Below are 27,900 nucleotides of genomic sequence, written 5' to 3' on the forward strand. Positions count from 1 at the left end.
GCCGGGGGCGCCTCGGGAGTCCCCGGGGTTGAGCCGGGGCGAGGAAAAGGCGCGGCGTTCCCTTTAAGCGGCCGCCGTTCCCTGTAAGCGGCCGCCCCGCACTGGTATCGGCGGCGCGGGGGAGCCGGACGGGAGGCGGGGGGAGGGATAGTCGGGGGAGGGGGCGGGCGGGGGGGGGGGGGCGGCGCCGTTGGACCAATCCTAGCGCAACCGAAGGGCTAAATGATGTCTGACCCGAGCTCCGGGCGCAGGCAGGAGCTCCCGGTCGCCGCTGCCGCCGCCGCCCCGGGGCGCACCCTCCGGCTCGCTGTCCCGCGCACCCCGTCGCGCCGCGGGCTCCCGGGCGGAGCCGAGTAGCCCGCTCGGCGCGCCCCCCCCACATCCTCCACGCGAAGCTTTGATGAGACACTTGAACTGCAGCTGCCACCCCTGCTTTGGGGCGGGCGGCCAGCGGCTCCGCGACGGGGACCGGGTCGGGGCGCAGGGGCCAGGAACGGGACAACGATGTGACTCCGCCGCCGGGGACCCGTGAGCTTTGTATGGACCCCGAGGTAGGCGAGCGCAGGGCTCGGGGCTCGGCGCGGCAGCCGCCGGTTCGCGGGGGGGAAGTTGCCTCGGGGCCCCGAAGTTGTGGGAAGAGACCAGAACTTTGATCCCCTCCAGGAGAGGAGGGTGGTGTGGAGTTGCTCCTGCGCAGCTTTCTCCTATCGCAGGATCCAGAGGCGAAGCCGGGACCCCCAAGGAGAGGGACCCCAGGAAGCCCTGGGGTGGGGGAGAGAAAGCCTAGGGGAGACACGGAACTGCCCGATGGGAGCGAAGACGGCGCCCCGGGGATCCCCCGAAACCCTCTCCCAGCAGAGGACGGGTCCCGAGAGAGATTTAGGGCTCCAGCTGTCGGGGGCTCTAACTGAGGTGACGGGGTGGAGACTGGCATATAAATCTTTCCCTTGGGCTGGGCGGTCCCCGCGAAGATTTGGGGGGTGGGGAGAGGTCTTGCTCCCTGGGCCCACATCCTGGCCCCAGGGCTCCATCCCGGCGGCACGGTGCCACCTGCTCCCCAGGAGTTGAGACCAAAGAGGACGGATACAGGGTCCTAAGCCGACGTTTGTGGGAAAACTTGAGACACCCCCGCAGCTCGGAGCTGAAGAGGCTGCGGAACTCCGGGGCTGGCGGTGCCCACACCTCTCCCCATCCCGCGCCCCTCCTTTAGCTCACCTTCCCGGGAAGTAAAAGTTTTGTCTTTGGGGGGGATGCCCTGACTCGGGTGTGTCTCTGGGGATGCAGAGCAGGGAAGAAGGAACGGGTGAGTGAGCTGTGCCTGGAAAGAAATAGCCGAGGGTTGGGGGCTTTCTGCCCGACGGGCAGAGCAGGAGAATTGCAGACTGGGGGGTGGGGGGTGGGGTGGGGAGCGGGACGGGGAGAGGAGGGCCTAAGGGCAGCTGGGATAAACCCGAGAACCAGGCGGAGGATGCTGTGTTTGTGTGTTGGGGTGGAGCGGGGTGGAGGGACGCGGGTGGAGGGGCGAGGAGGAAGAGGGGGCAGGGAGAGCGGTGCTAGGGAAGGTAGAGGGTGCCCTCTGCCGGCCGAGCTGCCCTGAGCAGTGGCTGGGGGCGGGAGCCTGGGGGTGGGGAAGTGGGAAGGGAAGGCTTTGCGGGATCCCTTTGGGAGCTGGTAGGAGGGACTTGTTGAACGATGCTTTCTGACTCCCCATGAATTTTGACTCCTCGCGCGTCTTTGGCTCCAATGCAATAAGTTTTCCGCGCTGGTGGAGCTTTGACAGACTAAGGTTGTTGGTGTATTAGGGCTTTCTGGATCTTATTTTAGGGTTCTCCAGGTGGCTTACACTGAGTCCTCAATGTCAGCAGTGCCCAGTGAACATTTTCTGACAAGAGTGCAGGAATGTTCTTGGCCAGAAGCAAAGAAAAGCATATTTCTGAGTGTTTATTAATCCTCCTAGCACAGTTATCTTTTAAAGCAAAGCAATATATAATAGGGGACGTTGGTTTTTAACTGCATATAAAACGTGTTACGCTATTATGAAACCTTCAAACTGGCCCAACTTGTTGAAAAATAACTCCTCTCTATTTTTATCCAAAAATCTATTTTTATATGAATTTGCGGTAAGCTCAAAAGTAATTTTGTTTATAAAATTATATTTATATATACATATATTTTTTACATTTTTATTTATTGAAGTATAATCCCAGATTTAATTTGTCTAAACATGGGAATCCTCAATGTTTACCTCATGCAACATTATTGTTTTTAGGTTGGAGGTATCTGAGATTATGGCATATAGTGTTTCAAATTATTAAACATCATAGATCGCATTGCACGTACAAGTTATACTACGAAGTTTTGGCCTTGGGAACGAACAGCATCCCTTTAAAATAATTACTAACTCCTGTTCCCTGATTTTTGCAAATACCTTGCTTAAGATTTTTCTTTTGTGAGTTAACCTCTGGACTATCAGTAGAGGTAAGAGAAAGGAAAGAGACACTTGTTGAAATGTAACCATAACCTTTACTGGAATTTAAAACATGTTGGTCACCATTACTGGAATTCCAGAGCCATAAAGTCGTTGTGTTTTTTTCTTCTACTTTATTTTGCAAAATGTGATAAATGGTGGTAAATATAGACCGATAATAAGTATTATGACAGGAAAAGTGTTATGTATGTAGAGCTATTTTAAGTTGTTACAAAATGTTTCCTATTTATAAATGATATAAGCGGAAAGAAATGGTTTCTAGATAAACAAGACTTGCGTACGTATTTTGAAACATTAGAACATTGCAGACACACTTAGACATCACATTTTTTAAAAGCAAAATAACAGTAATTTTTCACATACCTTTGGAGCTTTTCACAACCCATTCAGAGCTGAATTAGTGCCTGGAATTCTTATTTATTAAAAAGTGATATTTAAGGTCATTTAAGATGTAGGTCAACCTTCAAGTATGGAGAAAATAAAGCATTTAGGAAATCTGTTTTAGGATGTCCTTTCAATAAGTGTAACTTTTACTTGCAAACAAAAGGAACCAAGAAAGTGATTATTTTGCCTAAAATGCAATGATCACTTCAAATGATACATTTATACCACGTGAGTTAATTGCCTAAATCTCATAATGGCCAAAGCGGGTGGGGAGGTGCTAGACTATTACTGGTTCATTTTCATTTACTGGTGTGTGGTGGGGGGGCGGGGGGGGGCATCTGTAAATGATGCAATTTCCTAAAATCCTGGCTCCAAGTCCCTGGGTTTTCTGCTTAATAGGGCACCATTCGAATGTAAGTTATCCCTTCCTTCCTGGGAGCTTTGAGTCCCAGCTTTTCAATAGTGAAAATGCAGATGATTGATAATCTCATTTCTTTCAAACATAAATAGCACTGGTTTGTAGCTCAGCTCACACAGCAAGCTGAGCACGCCCACCTGATAGTATAGCAAACAGCTTGTTCACATTTGTCTTTACAACCTTCTGTAAATAGCGCACACACCACACACTCACCTATTTCCAGGTGGTAAACTTGTGGAATGTAACAGCCAGCAGCTTTGGGTCTCAATCGTAGACTCAGTCTACTAAAAGCTTCAAAAATATTTAAGATACACATAATGCAAAGGCCTTATACAAAGTAGTTCATTACCATTTTAAGATTTGGGAAGTTTGTCCTAGAGTAGAGAAAAGAACAATTTTAGACTTCCTGAATGGAAACAGCATGCAGTTAAACTCTGGATATTTTTTTAAAATGAAAGGCACTCTCATTTCAGATGATCATAATACTGAATTTATTGTGATGGTTAAAACATCATTTCAGCTTGCCTCTCCCCGCGTGGAAGATTTCAGTTTGTGAGAGGGGGCTACCCAATGCAAGTGAATGTATCCCTCTACTAGAGTAATTGCTGACTCCTCTCCGCTTGTTTTCAAACGATTGTTACAGAGCACTCAGTTTCCACTAATTGCAAAATTGCTGCTTAATTGAAGGACTCTCAGCCATCTAGTGCAGTCATTCACCCACTGGCAGGCTCTGTGATCTCACACTGTGAATGCATTTTAAATAGGAAGAGAGGAGAGAATTCCAGGGAATTCTAGGTTTCACTGCTGGCTGTTGTTCAGTGGAGGAAGAAAACATTTTAACAAGAGTTACATTAAGTTTCGTTGTGATATATTCTCTTTATTAGGATGAAAAACATGCCCAGATGGGCTTCAGAAGTGAATGAGCAAACTTACCAGTTACGCTCTGCATCCATTTACTCTGTTTGGTATGGAGTAATGTTAAGCAATAAATGATGTTGGCAAATGAAATCCATATGCCATTTGCATGTGGGGTTGAACCCTGGAAACAGAGGAAGGCTTTAGTATTTTTAAACTCAGGCATATGTGTCCTCAAACTTCCCTTAAAATTCCACTGAAGGCATAGAATTGTTTAATCCTAAATAATTTTGTACTTAAATGCATCTCTGGCTTTCCAGAATGCTGACAGTCAAGCCTTCAGAGAGTCGTGGGCCCATTATTAAATATATGGAACCATCCCTGGTGACCGACGTGAAACAGTGGAGCTCACTAATATACTGACTTTGATAAACTCCTTTAATGGGTGTGTTCTCTAAGTGCATCAGGAAGGTGTTCTCATTTCTGTTGAAAAGCATGAGTGGTCAGAGAAGTATGGAAGCTTTCATTTAAATGCAAGTTGAGCCCTAGCAGGTTTGGTTCGGTGGATAGAGCATCGGCCTGTGGACTGAAGGGTCCTGGGTTCAATTCCAGGTTCAATTCTGGTCAAGGGCCACATCCCCAGTTGTGGGCTCCATCCCCAGTGGGGGGTGTGCAGGAGGCAGCCCACCAATGAGTCTAATCATTGATATTTCTATCTCTCTCTTCCTCTCTGAAATCAATAAAAATGTATTTAAAAAATAAATGCAAATGGGTGACAAAGTTGAAGGGAATGAGAAGTACAGTGACAGTCATAGGGATGTAAAGTACAGCATAGGAAATACAGTCCATAATGTCATAACTTTGTGTGGTGCCAGGAGGGTACTTGAAATATGAGGGGGGAACACTTTGTAAAGTATATGATTGTCAAACATTATGCTGCACACCTGAAACTAATACAAAATATACTGAATGTCAACTGTAATTGAAAAAATAATTAAAAATAAATGCAACTACTCGCGTTCAAGTACAAACTCTGGGGCACGTATGCTCTGGGTGAAACAAATCTGACAGATATCCTGGATGCTACAAAATGGCTCATTGCCCTAATGTCTCATTTACACGTTGCCTAAAAATTGAGGATGGGTTCCATTAGAGGAATCGGGGGCCTGGGTGTGGGACAGGAGAGGACTGGGGGGGTGAGCGGGGGAAGCAAAGTACATTTTAAGCTCCAGTGACAGCTATAATAAAGTAAAAGTTTATCTTTAAAGAGGCCAGAGTAATGAACATTATACAGTTTTCCCCAAAGGTTCACTTGAAAGAACTTTCATTGGTTGTCATGGTAGTAATGTCCTGATTTTGAAAGCTCGCAGAACCTAGTAGCTCTTAAATGTGCTTTCATCTTGTTCCCTTTGGTCTGACTGAAGCTTTATGACGACCTTCTGTGTTTTTGACATGCCTCTTCATTTTTGGAGGGAGGAGGGCAGACAAAGGAAGATTCCTTAATTCGGAGACAATATAACTAGGAGATGCAAAATGATATTTTAAAAAGTCACTTAACTTCAAATTGGCTTATTAAAAGAAAACTAGAAGGCAACCTGTCATTAAATCACAACTACTATGTATAAAATTAAGATATTTATAATGGAAATACGAAGGAAATAAACAGGCATTTTTAAGGAATTTAAGCAGCTCATCAAAAGTTGAAGTAATAGTGCCACCTAGAGAACAAAATCACCAGCTTTACCAGCCAAATGGCTTGTTTGCCATGTGAGCCATTTCCCAAGGCCACAGTTACTATGTCCTATTCAGATTTGTGGGGTGAGTGTATTGGGGGGGGTTAATACACATTTGGGATTGGAGATGAGATTTTAAAATAGGCAGACCCACAAGTCAGTACATAACACTTTTAGCATTTTAATATAGTAGCCAAATGTAGACTAGCCTGCCAGGAATAAGGGCTGGTTTCCTCTTTAATACATATTATTTTCAAGGATATGCACTGCAGCATTGAATGCAAAGGCTCTGATTTTATTCACTTACTACAGGCAATTCATTGCACGTTCCAAGATGCAATAACACTAGATAAATTGAGTAGAGAGACCTTAAGAATTTTTTTAAATCTATGATCTTATTCTAACTTTAATGATTTGGGAAGATTTAAGAATAAAATAAAGATATATATAAAGACTTTAAACACCAAAGAAAGTAAGGGGGGAGGAGAGCACAAGGAGAAGGAAATTATAAGAATTACCTTAACCTTAGAATAGCTAAAGATATACATCTGGGCCAGAACCAAAACATAGTGATGCCACCAGGGACCAGTCGTTACAAATTAGCTTAAAATGCTTTCATGACAAAATCTGTATTTAATACATTCACTTCTGTATGTTCCCATACTAGCATCTAAAACAGCACTGGTAGCAGAGGAGGCACTTTGACAAATATTGTTGAATGAACAAGTAGATTGTTAATAGTTGCTTCAGATCCTGGCTAGCAAAGTAGATAACGAAACTTCATAATTATGGGAAATATTTATTTGTTTTGCTGGTGCCAAGGCCAAAATTGGAGAAAATGTATGTGATAATACTTGCTTCTTCCTAGTACCTATGATAAATGTCCCTTAGTTGGCTTAGTTCTAAAATTTCTTATGCACAATTTGGTTCATTCATAAAATTATTTGGAACATATGGAATGTTAAAGTTGATTTAGACAGTAGCAAGAATAAACTTACTGGTGGATTTTCATTTAAATGGTTTCAAATATTTGGATGCCAGTGGTGATGCCAATTATTATACCTCAGGAAATGGAAAACAGTATACATTAAGTTTGTGCCAATTTCTGGTAAGCACAGAATCAAAGGAAGTCATCATATTGTCTGCACTTTGTATCATCATAGAAGCAATCAGTTGCAGAAAACTTTATTGTTCAGGAAAAAAATTCTAAAAATGAAAGCAAGAGAGGGAAGAAGTGGTTGGAGGGGAGAGAGAGAGAGAGAGAGAGATAAAGAAGGAAACTCATTGAATAAAATTTTTGCCACATGGGATTTAGTCTAAATCAGTCTTGGTTTTGGAGCTGCTACCATCAGCATTTGCTGCATTTCTTGATGCTTTCTTTCTGCCTCTATGTGCTTTTGAAAACTGAAACTGTGCCCAAACTAAAACAAGTTTCTCTCTTTTCACATGCTCATTTATTTCTTGAATTACGGGAAGTGTTTTTAAACACAGATAACTTTCTTTTACATCATGCGGAAACTGAAGGTTGAGAAATTTGCTCCATGCTGCTGGAAGAGATGCTTGGCGGAGTCCCAGGCCACATTCCTAGACCAAACTGTCGAAGGTGTTCTCTCTTATGCAACATTCGGGCAAGGACATCCAGCATTAACATGTTGGCTGATGATGTATCTGAAGGCACAGACGATGTGCTTATCATATGGAAACATAAATCCAGCAGACCTTCTGTTGAATGATAGAGTCTGGATCATTTACATTCGCTTCAATGAAAATACTATGATTAGGTTAAAGTCAGTTGTATAAGTAGGATGGAACAGGGAATCGAGACAAGGTTTTTGGGGATCACTTAATGGACTGTAGAAAGGAAACCTAGATGTCTTTAATAGCTGCAGGTTCCATGTGAGCCAGTGGTATGACTAGGGGCCAGTCAACATAGCTACTGGTCTGTACTGGTAGAAGCATAATGCTGAAATGGAGAAGTTAATAATTCTCCTCCACTTATTAAGTAGACTATTAAACGAGTGTTATCTTCAGTTCAAGGGTCTGAAATAGGTTCCTTTAGGTTTTTCATTGACAAATTGGTCCATATTGAGATCATTGTGACCAGGATGCATAGGGGATTTGGGGAATGGTTGAGGGAACAGCGAACATGCAATGGGTGGCTTGGGACAAGAAGACTAGGCTGGAGTGGCAAATGGTTTTATCTCCCTTAAAAAACTAATCACATGATGGTAGCTAGCTGGAATGCTGGGTTAAGAATTCTGGAGCTCTCCAGGCTCAATGAAAAAGAACATTCTAGCCTGGCCAGTGTTGCTCAGTGGTTGAGTGTCAACCCATGAACCAAGAGGTCTCCGGTTCGATTCCTGGTCAGGGCACATGCCCAGGTTGTGGTCTCGATCCCCAATAGGGGGTGTGTAGGAGGCAGCCGAACAATGTTTCTCTCTCATAGATGTTTTTATCTCTCGAACCCTCTCCCTTCCTCTCTCTCTCTCTAAAATCAGTAAGAACATTGTTTTTTTAAATAGTGTTCTAACTGATTGTTAATGCCTGCCATGGCTGGGGAGGTTGGAGGGGCGGCATGTGTGATATGTTAGAGGACAGCCTTCACAAATGTGAAGATCTGGCTGGGGGAGGAGGTTTGTTTTATATTGCCCCTGAGAGCAGACCTAGGACCAGTGATATCAACTTAGGTACTGTGCGTAGTATCTAGAACTTGTAGTTCCATTTAGTTAAGCAAATATTTAATGCTTACTGCATGCAAAGCATTTTATTAAGGGGATTTATAATCTAACAATGGAAAAAAAAAGAGGCTTCTTTGGCATATGGTCAGTTTCCTCTTACAGATGTTTAAACAGCTGAAATCCTTTTAGGAAGTGTTATATACTAACATAGGAGGTTGGAACGAGGTATACGTATACTCTGCAGTACTTTTGTACTCCTAAGCTTTTCAAATATATTGATATCATAAGTATGCTCTTTATTTTCAATTCCCATATAATCCTAATGGTGACAATAATATATTCTGTCTTTGAATCCTCTACCTGAAATATGTGCAGCTTCATGAATTAAGTCTCAGAAATCCTTCCCATGTCCTTGCAAAGTGCAGAACTTTTACTACTTTCTGTGCTTACCTATGGATTCTCAAAGGTAGTTGTTTTTATTTTGGATCAGACAGAAGGGAATGTTTAAAAAAAATAGTCCTGATCAGATTCAGATGACTGAATTGCTCAAGAGATTAACTTTTGACATTAGATTTTTTAAAAGAGTTCAACAGCTGAACTAAAAAAAATAAAAAAATTCACCTTTCTCTCTGGGAACCATAAAAATCTTCAGATGATTAGTTTTCCAAAGAGTTCTTCGTTTTCAATGTAAACTGTCAAAGAAGTTGACCCCTCCCCCAATCCCATCAGGCTTCACCATGGAGAGAGCTCCTTTATCATAACTTATTGTAACTTAACTTTACTCATATGTAAGATAAGGTGGAGATTAACCAACATGGAGATGCCATTAAAGTGCAAGTTTAGACCATCAGATGCATAGCTCACTCCAAGTACTCACGAATATTTATTCTTTATGATCTCTCATACAGCTTTCAAGTTTTCATATTACCAGCAAAGCAATTTATTATTTACATCCCCTTTTTGATATATCTTATAGTTTATAGCCTGCATGTATGTTTCCCCTGTTTCAAAGCTTTTCTTTAAAAGAAGTAAAGATGTTATACACTGGAAATGATTATTTTATTCATTAATTCACCAAGCATGAATTGAGCACCCAGTGGGTACCAAGCACTGGGATAGCTGGTTTCCCCCCACTATATAAAGCCAACTGTCCTCAGCAGCTACTTGATAAGGAATTCCATTGATTCTCCCACATAAACCTCCCATGACCTCTTTATAGACTCACGTCAAAAAACTAGAAAAAAAGTCTTTTGAACAAATTCTCTGAGTTATTTCTGAACTTCCAGCTCATACTATGGACTGGAACATTTTGGAAAAACTCATTGACCTTTTTTTATACCCCTAATTTTCAGATGTCATTTTGCGTTCAATTAAGACAACGAACATGCTTGTTAGACATTGTCTTCAACATCTTGTTTTTGAGGATTTTTCATGAGGAACTCTTGTAATAATGCCGATAGAAGCCACAATAGAAGGAAACCTCTGGACCACTGATTTTATGATGGATTTTTTTTTCTTAAATACAAGGACGTGTTTGGGCCTCTTAGTATTCAGGAATCTGTCTTTCATTTGACAGTGTTTATAAATCCTGTGTGTTTTCCCCCTAAAGAAACTTAAATTGTGAGACTGCTTTCATTTACTTTACTAGAAGCTGGTTTCATGATTATGCTAAGAAAAAGAAGACAAAAATTTGTTCAGTGACTACTAGCTTGCCTTTAAACATTAGTCAAAACATGTTTAAGTTTTGTAATGGTATTTCTTTAGAGCTTACTAAAAACTACTTTTCAATCCATTGGGTCTCCTTTCACTGTGAACTCAGGAGGTGCTTGTGTTCAAATGTGTGGTAGAAGTAAGAATCCGTATGTGGTCTTCATGGATCATGTAAATATGTCAATATAACTAGAGCACAGTCATCCACTCAGAAATGTTTAACCTCTTGATATACAATAAGGAAGCAAATTTGCACGTAGTTCTTTGTGAATCTAAAATAAAATAAAATAAATCACAGGACACAGGAAGTTGTAAGAGGTCCCATTTTCCTTCAAATACCAAACCTATAGCCATGTACTTAGCCTTCTCTGTCACTCCTGAGGAGGGCAGTTAGAATAAGTGGTAAATAAATAGTGCCAGAGACTATCCTATTCTTCGTTCCAGACAAAATCGTAGGGATAGACACAACCTTCAGATTAGTGGTATAAATGTAAATAAGTAAATTGTGACACTGTTTTCCTCCCTAACAAAATCTTATATGGAACTGCAATAGTTAAAATAAAAATAAGTAGGTCTGTTCCAATTGAGCTACAGGTGGGAGCATCCTGCCCCCCTTGACCCAATTATGACCCTTGCAAGGGGCCTCTTGACATTCTTCAAAACCCAGTTGGGAAACTGTTGTTCTAGATAAAAAAGTCAACAAGTAGAAATCCCAAAGTCCTAAATCTTCCTTCCTTTCCCATGAAAATGACAGTCTTCCTGTCCATTCCTGTCATCATTTTCTGGCATTGAAAGCTGTGTTCATCTGCTTGGTCAAGAGTGTTCACAATGGTAACCTGATAAAGTAGATGCTTCTATGTGCAATGCTTCTCATTGCATCATTTTTAGAAATAATTATAGATGTGTAATGCTTGAGAAGTAATGCAGTAGGACCTTATCTTAAATATTTTATTAACCATTAAAATGTATCATCATTAGTAGAATTTATTTTAAAATGCTTTTTCTAAAATACCAGTATGTATATTTTTGGTTTTCACATCCCTGACAATGACTTTCTTAAAACTTGGAAGTATCTATTATTCCAGAGCCTGTGTTTATTCTTTTTTAAAAAATATATATTTTTATTGATTTCAGAAAGGAAGGGAGAGAGAGAGAGATAGAAACATCAATGATAAGAGAGAATCATTGATCAACGGCTTCCTGCATGCCCCCTACTGGGGATTGAGCCCAAACCTAAGCATGTGCCCTGACCGGGAATCGAACTGTGACCTCCTGCTTATAGGCTGGAGCTCAACCACTAAGCCACCGTGGCCAGGCCCGTGCTTATTCTTCAGAGTCAGTCTGCTGTAAAAACTTAGGGAACCCTCATCATTCTGTTCCATGCAGTATCAGAGGTTCTGAAGTCTTGCTCTGGTGAAGCACCTCAATAGCATTGGTACTGAAACTAAAATTCAGCTGGTTGGTCATCACTAACATTCCTGCATGATTTTATTGGCTAAAGTCATATCTAGACAAGATTGTACATTTTAATAATAATCTTGTAAAGGTGTAGTGTCCCATACATTAAAAATGCATCCACCTGTCTCATTCCATTTGATCCTACAAATAACCTTTGAAAAAAGATTGGACAGATATTATTCCTATATAATAGATGAGGAAACTGAAGCTCAGAGTAGCTAAATAACTCGACCCAAGATGCATAGCTTCCAGAACAGGAGTGAGGATTACAGCCAGGTGACTTCTAACGCAGCCCCCTTACCATTACTTTGGCTGTCTACAACCGTGACCTGCAGTATTCAAGAAAGAAACCATATTTCACTCTTGAGGCATTAATGTGAGTGCCTGGCACAGATAGAGGCCAATATTGTCACCCTGGCCTAGTGCCCACTCTCTCCCTAGAGCTGAGAGAACTTTTATGTGCCAAGGAAGAAATGATGATAGGAAGATAAAAAAAATGCTTATTCTGGTTTTTAAAATTTAGTTTCCTTTTTTTTTTTCTTTGGAAAAAAAAAAGAGGAGAAAGGAACATATAATTTTTGATGTCTGGTTCCTTGAGCTCCAAAGTTGTAATTTTGCTTAAAGCTTTGCTTAAGATCCTGGTAAGTGAACAATTGAAGAACTTAACATAGGGCTGTGGTGTTTTTTTAAAATATGGATATCGGATCCTACTTCCTGAGATTCATAGGTTTAGGGTAGGGCCTGGGTATATGTTATGATTAGAAACTTCTACAAGTGGTTCAGATGTACAGGAAAGTTTGAATTTCTGTACTGGAAGCCAAATAAATGGAATATCTTGTGATTTAGAGAGACATCATTTACTTTATTGTCCCAATACTTGGTTTAGAGCGTGGTTAGAAGGGATTTGCAGCCTTGTAAATAATCAGAAATTCAGAGGTTTTGAGAGCATGGACTGCTAAAGAAATTCTTTTGCTCTGGCCAGTGGGCGCAGTGGATAGAGCATCATCCTGCTCAGGGCACATACCCAGGTTGTGGGTTTGATCCCTGGTCAGGGTGTGTGTGTGAGGCAATAATCAATGTTTCTCACATTGATGCATTGATGTTTCTCTCTCTCTCCTCTTTTCTTCTCTCTCTGGAATCAATGAAAAATATACAGTTCCTAATCAGACACTTCCATCTGAGAACAAAAGGCCTGGGGCAGCATTCCTGGGCCCCAAGGATCAAGTTAGATTCCAGGTTCACCACTCACTAGGCCTGTCACCTTGTACAGTTTATTTCAAATATCTGGGCCACAACCTCTTCTCAGAGTAATGATAATGTTAATATATGTAAAGAAGTGTTTAGACAAGTGCTTGGCATAATAAGTGATTCACGGATGTTCGTACTATTATTATTGGCACTTTCCAGTCCTAAAAGAGCACCTAAATGACTTACTATCAAGACAATCAAAAACTTTGTCAGCATGCTTTATGACTAAGTTTCCTTATTTTGTACCAAAGTTGACAAAACCAAAAATGTTTTGTTGTAATCCTTGTCATCTAATTTGTTTATTCATGACTCTCTCCTCCTTTCATTCATCTGAATCCTACTAATCCAGCAAGACCCAGCTCTAGTTCTACTTCCTCTAGAAAGTCTCCTGCCCAGAATAAACCTGCCCTATCTGAATTCCTAGGTCATGTATGGTCTATGTATCAGAACTAGTCATTAATTATATAAACAATTATACAATCATTAAATCGTTGTGTGTCTTCTCTGTGACTGGATATGATGTTCTAGTCCAGAAAAATATTCTGGAATATCCTACTTGGGATAGGTAGTCCTTGACTTTAAAGAAACATTTCCTAAACTGAAACTTCATGAGGCAGTCTAAGCCTAGTACCTGCATTCCTGGGCCCGATGATTAGGTTTAATTCCAGGCCCACCACTTACTAGACCTGTGATTTTGGGCAAGTTACTTAAGTTTTCTATGCCTAGAATAAAGTTAAGGGAATTCTTTTCCCCCATGCTGTGTTTCCACAAGGGGACTTGCTTCCTAAAAGAGAACACTAACAGGAGCATCTGGACCCTTCTCTTGTCCCTATTCCTTGCTCCTTTCCATGAGAAGTGGAGTGTACTCTGACTGGTGAGACCCACTAGATCTGTCATCTGCTGGACTCTATGGCATGTAAACCAAAGCAACAGACCACTGCACATTGGTTGAGCCCATTTCTCCTTTGCTCTGTAGGACCACTATGTCCACATTTGTAGTTTCTTGGCATTCTAACCATTACACAGGAAGCAGTAAACCCAGGGATGGTTGCTTGCAGGCCCTGCCAAGATCTCTGCTCTCTCAGTTCCCATTTTTCTGCCTCTAACTGTGTGGGTTCCAGGGCCTTGGTTCGAGATAGTGGGAAGTGGGTTCCACTGTTTTTCTAACACAGCTTTGTTAACATGAGGCTGGACCCTGTATTATGACTCCTGTTTGGCAATCTGTTTCTATTCTGATTTCAATTCAGAGTCCTGACGGGAGGAAGCATGGTTATCCCAAATACAAAATAGTACGAAGTTGAATAAATGGTAATTTTTTTTCAAAGTTGAATGAGATATGGTCTTTGTCTCAAAGAAGCTGTCGTATAAGTTAGCTTTTTCTCTCCCATGTATTTTAGTATTCACTCTGCAATTAAAATAGTATAAGCCCTTGAAAGCAAAAACTATGTCTCCGATATTATCTTAGTCCCCATAGCACACAGACAACTGATGGGCACATTTGTAGTAGGCGGAGCCATAGGTTCTTGCTAAATAATTCAGCATGTCCTCCCTTCATTTAAAGATACAGATTTCAGCGTTATCATATTCAGCTCAGAAAGCATTTTGAATGGCAAATCAGTTCTAGGTAAGTATGCATAAATGAGTCTTTTAGTTTCCAGCTTATATGTCCCAAAAGCTCACCAGTATTGAGCTCTTCATGGGTACTTTGTCTTGCTTTATGGGTTGTAGGTGCTAAGAGGTTAACAGATCAAGTAATCTAATCTTTGTGCTGCAGTATATGACCTATATTGAGAAAAATACTGGGCCAACAGACTCCTCTCCTCTGTCACCTTCCCTCTACCCCCCTCTTTTCATTTCCTCTTTGGGGAATGCCCTTTTTTGTCAATTACAGTATGTACTGCCTTGAATGATAATTACCGGTTTATGTGTCTAATCCGCTATCCATCCCTCGTCTAAGCAGTGAAGTCTCCAAAAGCAGGGATTCTGTCTCATTCATTTTAGTGTCCCTGGTACCTATGCTCAGAGAATGTCTGTTAAATGAACAAATAGCTAAAAGATAAATTCTAGGAGAAGGCTAAGTCACAGTCATCCTAAGCGTTAAGTCTGACAAGTTGACATCCAAATGCCAGCCTTTCACAGACAACCCAACCACAGAAGAATGGGTGACCCTTCTAGCTTTGAAGGGAGAAGAGGCAGAAGTGGAGCTTAAAAACACGTGTGGGGTTTGCTTCTCTCATGGAATAAACATGGGCTACCCCTGAGTTGCCTTCACATGAGGGAATGACAGAAACGTAGCTGGTTATGACCTTCAGCTTCAATTGAATGTCCAGAGCTCTGCTGATGAAACATGAGCTTATGTCCATGACCCTGACATACACCTTGGAAGTGTCAGCTTATTGTCCCTTTCCCATGAACATTTTTTTTTAAGAATTGTTTTTAATCTTGTGAACCTTTACCTGAATGGTTAACCATGTAAAATTGACCAGTTAGAGTAACACTGAAACACTTCCCTTGAAAGCTACTGGTAATTGGCTGGGAGTACACCCACCTCCATGGGTCTCTGAGTCTCTTGTTATACTTGAAGATCAGTGATGATTTAAACTCAGGATGTAGCCACTTGAAAAATCTATTGAGAATACACAACTAAATTTATTTCTGCTTTACATGAAGCAGCCTCGAATATAATTTTCCTAAAGCAAAGTGCATCTAAACTTGCTGAGTTCTTAATAACTTTTGCTGAATGAGTAAACGAATTATCAACTAAAATATAATGTGTTATTTTTAGTCAGAGATAGTTTAAAAAGCCTTTTGTGCAAGAGGAAACACTGCCTTCAAATAATATAAGATAGTAGGCCTCCTGGAGAAATTTTTGTGGGGAAAGGTGGTCTTCTGTGAAACATGAAACTGGAGGTGAGAGGATGTTGTATTTGACCCAAAATGGCATTGGAGCTAGCGTCTCAGCATGGACTAAAGTCACGGTGCATCGTTTTATTCAGAGGTGGTCCCAGAATGCATTGCGCCACTTAGACTACTTTACACGTAGCTGGAACCAGACACCTTGCACAAGGATCTTCCTTAATCACAATAGAAAGGAGTTCTTTGCTTTCTTTTTCAGAGTTCCACATATAGCCTTCTGGTTGCCTAACTAGAGTCTAGATAGCAGTACCAAGTTAGGGCACCTCCAGTGAACTTCCGCCTGTGGTTATCTCTCGCCTCTCGGAATGTTTCGCTTCAGGAAGATGAGGGAGGCCACCCTGGGATTTTCATGATGGGTTTAACATTGCAGTGCAGCTTTGACCAGCCATTTAATGGGAAATCTGCTTCCCAGATGACTGTGCATATGAAGATGAGAAGTTGGATGTGTGTTTTTGCCTTTTCAAAGAGTTTTTTTCATTTAATTTCTAAACGTGGGGTGAAAGGTCCTCTAGGGAGCATTTTCAGAAGTGTGTGAAGTTTGCATCTGATTTTGAAGGAAAGTTGGAGGCTTACCTGTATGTACAGGCACATGTCCTCCAACAACTATACTGATTACAAGGAATAAGGGCCATTCTTTTGGATCATTCATTTGACATGGATCTTGCATTTGTATTCAAGTCTATAGTCATAAACTTTGCTCCTATCTATGTCTCCCCAATTTTCCAGTTAAGCTTCCAGAATTTGCAGGATGTTCAATTGCAGATGACCACATAGGGAGTCATTAAACAGCACCTCTTCCTCTTCAGGTCTTCCTCTTCAGGTCTTTCTTTGTCAGCGTGCCCTTGTTTTCTGATTATGTTTAGATTCCATCTTTTGGAAGTTTTTATCCTTCCCACCATCTCAGTGTCTCAGACACTTTTGGGAATGAGTCTCATTCCCCTCTGGGTTTGGCCAGGTCACCCCTCTGACTGGTATTGTGTTCCAGAACAGTTGCTGGTGGGGTTGCCCTTTACACTTACAGAGCCCATTTTCATGTGCCCATGACCCTGGGCAAGATGCTGTGAGTCAGGCAGGCCAAGAACTCTTATCCTCCTCACAGAGCTGAGGCAGCCATCCTTGGGTTATTTCACCCATAAAGGAGCACCCATGCATTGGCCCAATTTGTTGGTTAAAAATGGCCAATTATCTGCCATTTCAGAGGGTGAGCTTCATAGCAAGAGGGAAAGGCAGGACCAGAACTTGGGTCTTCAGCCTCCAACTCCAGGAAGTGGAGCTGTCCTATCTTGTACCTGCTTCTCTAGGGGAATGTCCCAGAAATTGGTATGGCACCCATCAGACTCCTTGACTATAGCCACCACCCGGACAACAAAGGAACTGGTGTAACTCTTGTCTGTTGTGTCAGAAGCGTGTAGAACAGTCTTTGGGACCAAAAGTACTTTAAAAAAAAATTTGGTTATTTTTAATTTAATTTTTAAAAGTTAATTTATTTAAAGGATCCAAAAATCGAACTAGTAGTAAAAAGTCTACATTGAGAAGTTTTCCCCCACCTGCGTCTTGCCCACCTGTTTCCCCACTCAACACATACCACCTATATGTGATCATTTGTATTAGTGTCATGTGAATCCTGTAGTGTGTTTTATGGAAATACAAGTAAATATAGAGACATATTATTATTTTCCCCCACTTTTAAGCAAAAGGTAGTATGTCATGCATACATTGTTCTGCACCTTGCTTTTTATCACTTACCAAAACGTTTCACAGAGTTTTTCATTTCCGTATATGGGGAACAAACTTGCTTTTACAGTTACATGTATTCTACTATAAGTATGTACCATAGTTTATCTGCTTTCCTGTAGCTGGAAATTGGGCTATTTCTAATATTTTTTTCTATTATATGTCTTGTTGCAATTAATTACTTGTATATATATATCATTTAGGTATATGTGCACCTTCCTTCAGTGGCCGGCAAACTGCGGCTCGCGAGCCACGGTTTGCCGTTCTGTTGACTAATGAGTTTGCCAATCACTCTGTTGACTAATGAGTTTGCCAACCACAGTCTAGGTCCTAGACTCTCGATTCCAATAATTACAGGCTGTTGTTCCTTGTGATTAAGCTCCTATCCCAGTGGTCGGCAAACTCATTAGTCAACAGAGCGGCAAACCTCGGCTCGCGAGCCGCAGTTTGCCGACCACTGCTCTATGTATACATTTATTTATTCTCAGAAGTGGAATTGCTGGGTCAGCAGGAACATTTATTTATAACTTCGATAGATGCTGCCTAACGAACTTGCAAAGGGCTTGAACGGTTTGTGCTCCCACCATCAGTGTATGAGAATGCCTGCTTCTCCACAGCCTCACCAAAGAGTTCATATCAATCTGAAAGGGGAGAAACGGGAGGCGGATGCCTAAGTGACGTCTTAGTGTCTGACCTTGCCTGGTTTGCAGTGGGCACCCTGCACAGTTCAGGAGCTGGTGCGGGCATCAGTTCCAATGGAAACAATGCCTCATGATGGCCAGGGACTAATGCCAGCTCTGGTGACACACATGGAATGGACCCACGTTGCCACTTGCAGAATTTCCCGCAGCGGAAAGCTGAGCACGCATTCATTATTCATCTAACCAGTAACGCTAGATCCGAGGAGCCCCGCAACGTTTGTTGGAACAGAAAAGGGAATTGTGCCACCGCAGTGCCCTGCATACCAGGCTTCAAGGCTTGTTTTCCAGCTGTTCACATTAGTTCTAGGGACTGAGGTCAAGAGAAATAGCCCAAATCACTGAGGAAGTCCTGTTAAGCTTGGAACTTTCATACCCCAGGGGGTGCTTTTTAAAAAAAATGATTTTGCACTTCCCCCAAGATTTATAATGAAGCAATTCGTACTCTATAGGATAAATTAAAACTACCAGGGTACAACATCAACACTGAACTATGATGCAGTATTGCTGGACTTGTCCCTTAAAGTTGCCATGCAGTTTCCTACACTGTACAAATAGGGCAGCCTGCAAAAACAGGATTCATAGCCTAAATAACATCTTTACATTTTGAAAAACATATATTCCAGGTCGTCCTCCCATAACTCCTTACCATTCTCATGCAAAAGATTGATTTTCAACCTTATTTTTCTCAGAGGACAGGGTACTCTGTTGAGAAAAAAATTCCCCTTAGGTTCACCACATAGGAAAGTGTGCTAAATGGAGCCTGGCAGAATGGTTCTGTGATCCAAACTGAATGTCTTTTTCACAGGATTGTTGGTGGGGCCCCTTTAAAGAGCAAAGCCACTCCTCTTCTGCCATGAGGACGGGTTGCACTTGGGGAGTTGCACTGATGACAGTATCTGGCCTACACCAGAAATAATTCCCGGGCGTAAGGGTGGACTGCCAGGAGCTAGCTGACACACCACTGACACGCAGACCTTGTCTTTTGTTAACACCTGGGAAGGCTTTCCCAACAGGCATTTCCAGTTTTTGTTCTTAAGCTCCTTGCAGCTGCTTTTCTAGAAGTTTGCTCTCTCCCAAGGGCCAGCTATGGGCAGAAGCAAGGTGTTCTGTCTTCTGTGCCATCTTCATCTAACCCGCCACAAATATTCAGGATGTCAGCCCAGATACATGTTTTGCATCAACTCAGTCTGGCTGTGGGGTCCATTTTGCCTCTGCTGTTCCTGCCAAGGGCCTCTGGGAGCCAGTTTGGTGGCAGAGTCCACATGAGGTCTCCACTCCATGACCCTTGTTCTTTTGGCTGTTTCACCTCGGTTGCTCTTGTTGGCACAGCCTGTGAGGATTGGCTCTCTGTCCACGCTGGCCCATCTGTTCTGCCTTGGTGGTCCTAACTAGCTGTCTGAACTACTCCTTCAGAATAAATGTGAGATTGGCTTGCCATACATTTCTTTTACTCACATCTCAGGCCTTCAGCTCTATTCTTTCTTTTTTTAAAAAATGTTTTTGTTTATTTTAGAAAGAGGGAAAGGAAGAGGGAGAGAGATAGAAACATCGGCAGCCTCCTGCACACCCCCTACTGGAGATCAAGCCCACAACGTGGGCATATGCCCTGAATGGGAATCGAACCAGTGACCTCTTGGTGCATGGGTCGGTGCTCAACCACTGAGCCACACCGGCCAGGCCTCTAGTCTTAAATAACAATAATTATAGGTCAAATGGAGTGGGTGGCCTAAGGTAACAGGCCTCCAGACTTTGAGGGGATTCGGTTAGGGTACAAAAGAAAGATTTTATGGCACTTGGGACTTGATTGCAATCATTCTGACTCATGTGGAGTTGATACCAGGTATTCTTCAGTTGTGATTTTTGGTATGAATAGCATGTGGTTCTGTCTCAGCGCCCAAAGAGATCATCTTGGGAGGAAATGTTCTGACATTTCAAACAAATGACCTTCATGCATAGTTTTGACACTCTGCCCTATGAAGTATGCATGCCTGGTCAGTCCCTTGAAGGAATAATTTAATATTGGGAAGAGGGGAGTAAAGAAGAAACATTAGGGTTATGTTCAACCCCTGTGGAAATAGTGTATAAACAGACTGCTTATCAGAAATGATCATATGGGGCTTTGCTTAAATAAATAATTCATGCACTAGGTCTGCAGGATATCTCTGCCAAGTAGACCTCCTTCAGAATATAAGCCACCACGTCCACATCTGACCCCATGTGGAAAGAGGCATGGAAGCCAGGCCTGACTCAAATTCCATTTCCACCACATGCTGGGGGTATGGGCTCAGGCGATTTACTGAACCTCTTTGAGCCTCAGCCATCCCCCCAAAACTGTGGCTAATTAGATTATTTACCTCATAGCTAATACATGTCAGCTATTATTTTTAACCCTTTTTTTTTTTTAACACATCCAGCTTCCCAGAGCATCCTCCAAAATCCCCTCCATACATACCACCACCGATACTGAACTTATTTATAAGTACTATGTAGAAACACCGCCCTCGCTCCATTGCTTAGACTGAATATATTGCTGTTTTGAGTTTGCATATTTTCTGTAGGAATCAATGCTCAGTGAAAAAGGATGGAGGCAAACAAATATTCTCACGGCCCCGATTACTCGTGGAACCACAGAATTGAATGTTCCCATATAGGTGCATGCTCTTGGCTTAAGTGATGTGGATATTTTCTGACCAGCCATATGGATCTTCTGTCATCTGAGATGTTAATATTTTCCTTGTACTGGTATTTTATAGTAGCTCTGGAGCATGGCCAGTTTCTTCAATAGGGTCCACATGGCTCATTATGCACAGGGCCTGGAAACTGGCTTACTTGTGCTATTCAGATGAGCAGGGACACTCAGAAGAGTTGGGGGCTGGGGTAGGGCAGTGAGCAGGGGAACACAGTCAATTATTGTTGCTGCTGCATTGAGCTACAAACAACGATCACTTCCCTGTGCTTTACAGTAAGCAATTAAAAGAAATTATAGAGTTGGACGCAAAAATAACCCGAAAGACAACTGGATGTGTGGAACCACCAGTTTTCTCTATGTGTGCAGGTTAATCCTCGTTAATACTCAGAACATTGAGTTTCTACAGAAAGAGTTGCGTGTCCACACATGTTCTGGCATCTACGCACATGCTCTGTATTGCTATGACTGTGCATCCCAGAAGAAGGGCTGTGCTGCGTGCCTTTGCACTTCAGTGGAATTTAACAAACTGATTCCTGAAAATGGTCTCATCAAGGTGAGCAACAGAGAGCTGAGAGCCTTTTCTCGCTAATTTTACCTTTCCCCTAGGATTTCTTGATAGTTGTTTTAAAAGGAATGCTATTCTTTTGTCTCTAGAAGCAACTTATCTTTCCCATTTCTTCCTCCACCTACTTTCACCTATCTTCTGCTATATATATATATATATATTTCAGAGAGAAAGGAAGGAGAGAGAAACATTGATTGGCTGCCTCCTACACAGTCCCCACTGAGGATTGAGCCCACAACCTGGGCATGTGCCCTTGACCGGACTCGAACCTGGGACCCTTCAGTCCACAGGCTGGTGCTCCATCCACTAAGCCAAACCAGCTAGGGCTCTTTTGCTTTTTTATATGTAATGTTCTATGTCCTTCAGAGGATGGGGTCAAATCTGGAGAGGTCTCTTCATCAGTGAGCATTATCCATCCGATTCTCACATCAGCCCTGCTGAATTAATGATGCTAAAGCCTTCCAGTTGGGACCTTCTAGTTTGAACCTACCTCTAATTATGTACAGTCTTTCTATAATGGAATTTGCTCAGGTAACTAATTAGCCACAGCTATGGAAAATTTCAGGAGCACCATCTGTGGAAAAACTGAGAAGGGCATGCCTTTCCCACAGCTCTGGGGTCCATTAGGAGTGTGTTTGTGTGGTGACGGTGTCTAGTGGGTGTTGGCTCACAGCTGTCACAATTCCCATAGCATCTCATGGCAGGAACTCAGGATGTCCAGCAACACCCTAAAAGCAACCTGTTGATATAGTCGCCAATTCTGAAAATGAGATTGAAATGGGACAGACTGGTCTTAACTTTCTTTCTTTGTTTTGTGTTATTTCTTTCATTGTGATCATTCTGGCATGGTCCCAGTCTCCACATTGTGGCAATCTTCTTTTCTTAAAGGGGATCCCCTTTATCCTCTGGTCTCAAAGAGTTACTGCATGTTCTCCCCTTAGGGATCGCCCTTGTATTTTTTTTTAGGTACAGAGCATGCTTATTCCTGGATCCAGGAACTTTGAAGACAGTGCTCTGCTCTGCTTTCACAACATCTCCTCACGGGATAGGTGCGCCTTGTTTGTAATTTGGAGGGGACACCCCCTTATCTGTGTTGGCATCTGTACTATGTAGGACTTGAGGTGGAACCCAATAATACTTGGGGTACTGCCTGGGAAAATAGTGTTCTGTGTCATCTCAGCCCTACCCACTTGCAAATGATTTAATAGCAACACTGCTAGAGTTCCCAGTAGGAGTCGTTTGCGTCTGTACTGGTGAGCTTGGTGACTTCTTGGTGCTTGGAAACTGGCTTGTCTTTGCAGTCCTTTGTGAAAAGCTTACTGGACCAGTTTCCAGTTCTGTTTATGGAACTACGCCCATAACTCCCTCATACATTGTTCAACTCAAAAATGTTTATATTTTTCTTTGGAAATTTAGCTTTTTTTCTTCTTCTTACCATTTTGGGTACTTCAGTTTTGATCCCAAATGTTGGAACCAAACTGAGAAATTGGGTTGCCTATAGAGACAGGTTAATGTTGGAGAGGGGGTTTTGATGCTAGATACTTACATTAATGTTTTTTTAGGGTTTTATTGCTGTTGTTGCTGTTGTTTTATTTTGTGAGTTTTCTTTTTTCTTTAAAACATTTCTTGGTACTTGGTAGGAGATGAAGTTCATCTGTTTTAGGACAAGTCTAGAACTAAAAGAATCTCCATTGAATGGATGAGTCAGTTCTGCCTGCCCCTGTCTCCCCATTTCAGGACAGGGAGAACTCAAGGTTCAGATACATTGGGCTGCAAGTAATATTAATGTGCCTTGAAATCTACCACCTGCTGTAGCTGGCCTTGTAGTTTCCAGTGTGATTCTGATTGAGTGAGTGATGTTAGGCAGTGTAATTGATCAGGGAAACCAGTTATGCTTGTGCTTGCCTTGTAGCATTGAGATAAAAATTAGTGATTAAGTGGAAGGCCAGATTTTTTTTTTCTGTTCCACCATTTCATATAGGAGGAGGGCACAAATAAATCCTCCCTCTTCAGATCATGGCAATTTTAATCTATCCCATAAGCATAGCCACCAAAATCTATTAGGAGAAAATGTGGTAGTCAAATGGGAAGGGAAGGCCAGATTTAGATTAGTTAGTATTCTGTAAATTCTCATTCATCCAATCACGTTTATAGGTATCCTGTACTTTATTGTATAAACACCATAGTGGAAAAGCCAGTTGACATAAAGGGAACCCTGATTTTACTTAATACCATTAAAAAAGCAAAAATATTTTTTCAACGTAATAAATGTTCCAATAAAACAAGTTGAACCAAGGAGGAAAGATGACTTTCATTTCCTTTCTCTTTATCATTTAGTCCAGTGCTTCAACTTTAATAGTATCTGAATCAATTTGAATATACGAATCTTGTCAAAATGCAGATTCTGATTTAGTGGATAGGATAGGTAGGGTGGAGGAAGGGAAACTAAGATTCTGCATTTCTCATAAACTCTGTGGTGATGCTGCTGGCCCATGGACCACACTTTGAGAAGCAGGCTTTGTTTAATATTCATGCATGGAAGTTTATCCATGTGTACATTTCCTAAAACTTATTTCAGGCCCTATAAATTTCTCTTTTTGTCATAGTATTTTTTGTCACAAATTTGAATTGCATTAATACACTTAATATATAAATGTAACACCCAAAAATTACCTGAATTTTGAGACTTTAGGTTGCATAAAATGAATTCTTACTTGGAATTTTTCTATAAATTGAAAGTCTGTATGTTTCAATGCAATTAAAATGCCTGTGCTACAATGATGATCTCCCTACTCACTACTTTGAGAGACATTGTCCTTTTATAGGAAATTTCCCCTGTGGTTTCACAGTAGCTGTAGACATCCACCCCTATCATTAAATGTGATGTATACTTGATCATTTTTCTAAATCTCACTGACACTTATAGAACCAGGTAGATAGCATTTTCTAAATTAAAATTACAGTCTACCATGTATGGGAATTTGATAAATAACCCATTGTTTTTTGGCAGTTTGTTAGTTAGAACATTGTTAAATCTGAACTTTACTTTAGTTCATTATAACAAGTCCCACCTGAAATTCTAAAGAAAACGGATAATCCTAATTAAAGAGGTCACACTTTTTTTTTTTATTGGATGCTGACTGCCATTTGGTTCTTACCATCTACAAAAGACTGGTTCTAAAATATATTTTGAACAACATTTTTAGACAGCCTACTCATTTGATATGCAAGTGACTTGTATATATGCTCGATGCTAAGACTTCCTTATCATAAACTAGAGATGTGCTCTGTTTGGGCAGTGTTTACCCCGAGGAAGAGGAGAAGATGGTGAGAACATGGGTAGGACTGCCAACTCTGGGTGGCTCTAGCTTTCAGGGATTAGTCTTTAGTTACAGTAGAACAGTAGGTTTCCCGAGGAAGTAGTAATGGAGGAAGCACTTAGAGATCTTTGGATGGTGACAGCTGTGCCTGGGATTGGAATGCCAGGTGGGGTGTTCTCTGCCCTAACCTGGTCCTTGTTCCAGGCATTTACTATCCCTTATTCCAGACTTCATTCCACCATTACAGTTCACTTTTACCCAATTTCTATGCTAATAGAGAATATGGTTTAGTTTTACTTTTGGATAAGGTAGATCTCTTGACCAATAGAAAAATCCTCACTCTTTCAGGTATGGGGCAGGGAATACAGGGGTTTAATAGAGGACTAGAGCTAAAGTGTTTTCTGTTAAAGATGTATGGAAATTTATCTATCCAATTAATGATTCAGGAAATATACTTTTCTTCATGGTAGTTACATGTATGTATCACTCTGGGTATGAACTGAGAACCAGCAATGTCTCTGGCACTCTTAGTGAGGCTGAGAAATGTCTGCAAGTGTCCACACTGTGAGTGTACCAGGGGATCAGCGAGTCCTCTGGTCTGCAGGACTGTTTTGTAGGAAGTGTAATTGGATACCCTGGACATAAACTACATTATGGTTAAAAACTACATTTTTAAAGGCACTTCCTTCAAAGCTTTGGAACAGCTGCATTATCAGACATCACTTACTAAAATATTTATTGGTTTCAATTGGCTGGTCATTTCAGGTAAGTAGGTGAGCATTCTATAATGATCATCAGCTCCCTCCTCCCCGCACCCCACCGCCATTTTGGTTATGGATTTCAACTGCCAATTATTTTCTTTGAGGAGTGTGAAGTGGTTTTTTTTGTTTTGTTTTGTTTTGTTTTTGTTTTTGTTTTGTTTTTAGTCTTCTTAGCTAAATAATGTATACCTAATGGGGAAATACTACAGAAATAACGCAGAGGGATGGAAGAAACTAGTGCCTGTAGCTGAAGGCCTAGTTTTCCTTTGGAATCTGAGGTCCTGACCTTGTTCTATCAGGGGAACCACAGCGAGTAGAGGAGTTGATTAAAAACTCTGGTCCTTTTTTCCTCCGGTACGAAACAGGGATAATTATAGTTACCTATACCTCCAGGGTCCTATGAGTCTTAATTACTTAATATTTGCAAAGTGTTTGGAGATCTTTGAATTAAAAGTGCTGAGCAGTGGAATCAAAGTTCAGTGTAATTATAATTGGAATGAAAGTTTATATTCCCGCCTTCCTTTCACATTCCAACATGCTGTCTTTTTGGCCAGTCCAAACAGTACTCATGATTACCACTTAGCCCACTTCTCTCTCTAACCATGTTTCTTTTTGTAACTCACTTCAGCCTAAAAATGAATGAATAAATGAAGTTTAGAATCTATCCAGACCCTTAACACCACCCCCACACTTAACTATTTAATATTTCTTTTTAAAGTTCAGTAGCCACTAGGAATAAAACCAATAAATTAATTCACCTCTTCCAGTCTATCGTTCTTTTGGGTCCTCCTACACATGGTGATGAACTGGGCTTCCTGAAGCATTCTGCTCAGAAACTCTCGTCAGTTCTTTTGTGCCTGCAAGGCAGGGGCCAAACTCTTTAAAATCATCCTCAGAACCTTCCAAAATCTGACAGTCATTCACTCTTATCTCTCACTATTTCTATCCAGAACTCTTCTCTCCAGAAATGTACTGCAAGCTTATCAACCTTCATGCTTTTAACCAAGCTGCACTCCATCCACTGGCATCTTTTCTGGATACACTTAAATCCTTTCCATCCCTTGCAGTCTTCTTCACAAAGAAGTCTTCATTCTCTAACAGGAAGTAACCTCTCTCTCTTTATAGAATTTTATCTATACTTGTCCTGGGTCACTTCTACCTTTATATTTTAGTTACTTACATATATGTCCTAATTCCCCCCTAGACTATAAGACTTGAAAATTAGATTCCATGTCTAATGAATGAACAAACAAAAGTAAGGTGGATATATGCACATAGTTAAGCTGGACAAAAATTAAAGATTATATTGATTTGCAAGATTTAATTAAGGTGGTATTTTGATAGGTTTGCATTATGTGTGTAAGGAACTAAATTGATAATTTCTTCAACATTATTACCATTATCCTTATTGCTTATAGGACTAAGATGAGCATCCATATCTTTCAACTGTGTTTGATTACATGCTCATTGACAAAACGCAAAGGGACTGGGAACAAAGCTTTGCATTTTCCCCCTGTATGCCGAATTATCCGTACTATTGTTTGGTTTTCCTCCTTAGCTTTTGTCGTAGAAACTTGGTTCTAACATGTCTAAATTTTTGGCAAAACTTTCTTTTAGAGTAAAATTGCATGCTCTAAAATTCCAGTCACTCACTGAAGTACTCAAGCCTTAAAGTTGAAGGGTCATAGAGGTCATGATTAATCCACTACTACAAAGTAGTGTCTACATGATGCTGCCTTTAGAAAGTTGGGCCCCGGGTACACACAACTGCAGACAACTGTGTCTATATTGTATAAACTCGTTCTTTGACCACTCATTGTAGCATAGCCTCTCTCTATTCCCTGCATGTCTTGATGGTAAAAGCTTGGGCAAGAAGACAGATGACCTATTAGCTTTGTGATACCTGACAGTTACTTAACCTTTCTGAACCAGAATTGCCTCATCTGCATAATAGAGACAACAATACCTGTCCACTCTCCTTGTAAGAACCAAGTTAGATGATACTTGCGAATGTTCTCTAGTCTTTTAGACAAATACAAAGTATTAGTATAGCAGGAGAGCATGCTGTCATGGGTAGTCATCTGGTTGAATGTTTAAGACTTATGAGTCATATTTAAAACTAATATTTATTCCTTCTGTATGGATTTCCTTTTCAGCCCTATATACCATATTTAATTTTTGAGAGTTGGTCTAAAAAAGACCTTCCTAGCATTTTAGAGATTTGGTTGACTTGATTGTGATT

The 27,900-nt window shown here is 41.3% G+C and overlaps 1 protein-coding gene across 2 annotated transcripts in view; it reads left to right on the forward strand.

Moving 5' to 3' along the window:
* The first annotated feature begins 232 nt into the window (after nt 1–232).
* BDNF (brain derived neurotrophic factor) overlaps nt 233–27,900 on the forward strand; it is a 36,595-nt gene continuing 8,927 nt past the window's right edge. Inside the window, exon 1 of one of the 2 annotated variants that reach the window (XM_079788988.1) lies at nt 233–551. In XM_079788988.1, coding sequence (XP_079645114.1) covers nt 540–551 — 12 coding nt within the window. In that variant the 5' untranslated portion in view covers nt 233–539. Of the gene's footprint in view, nt 552–21,199; nt 21,566–27,900 lie in introns of those variants that run through there. The other variant, XM_079788989.1, reaches the window with a different exon arrangement.

This window comes from Cnephaeus nilssonii (assembly GCF_951640355.1).
Source record: "Cnephaeus nilssonii genome assembly, chromosome: 13".
Classification (NCBI taxonomy): Eukaryota; Metazoa; Chordata; class Mammalia; order Chiroptera; family Vespertilionidae; genus Cnephaeus; species Cnephaeus nilssonii.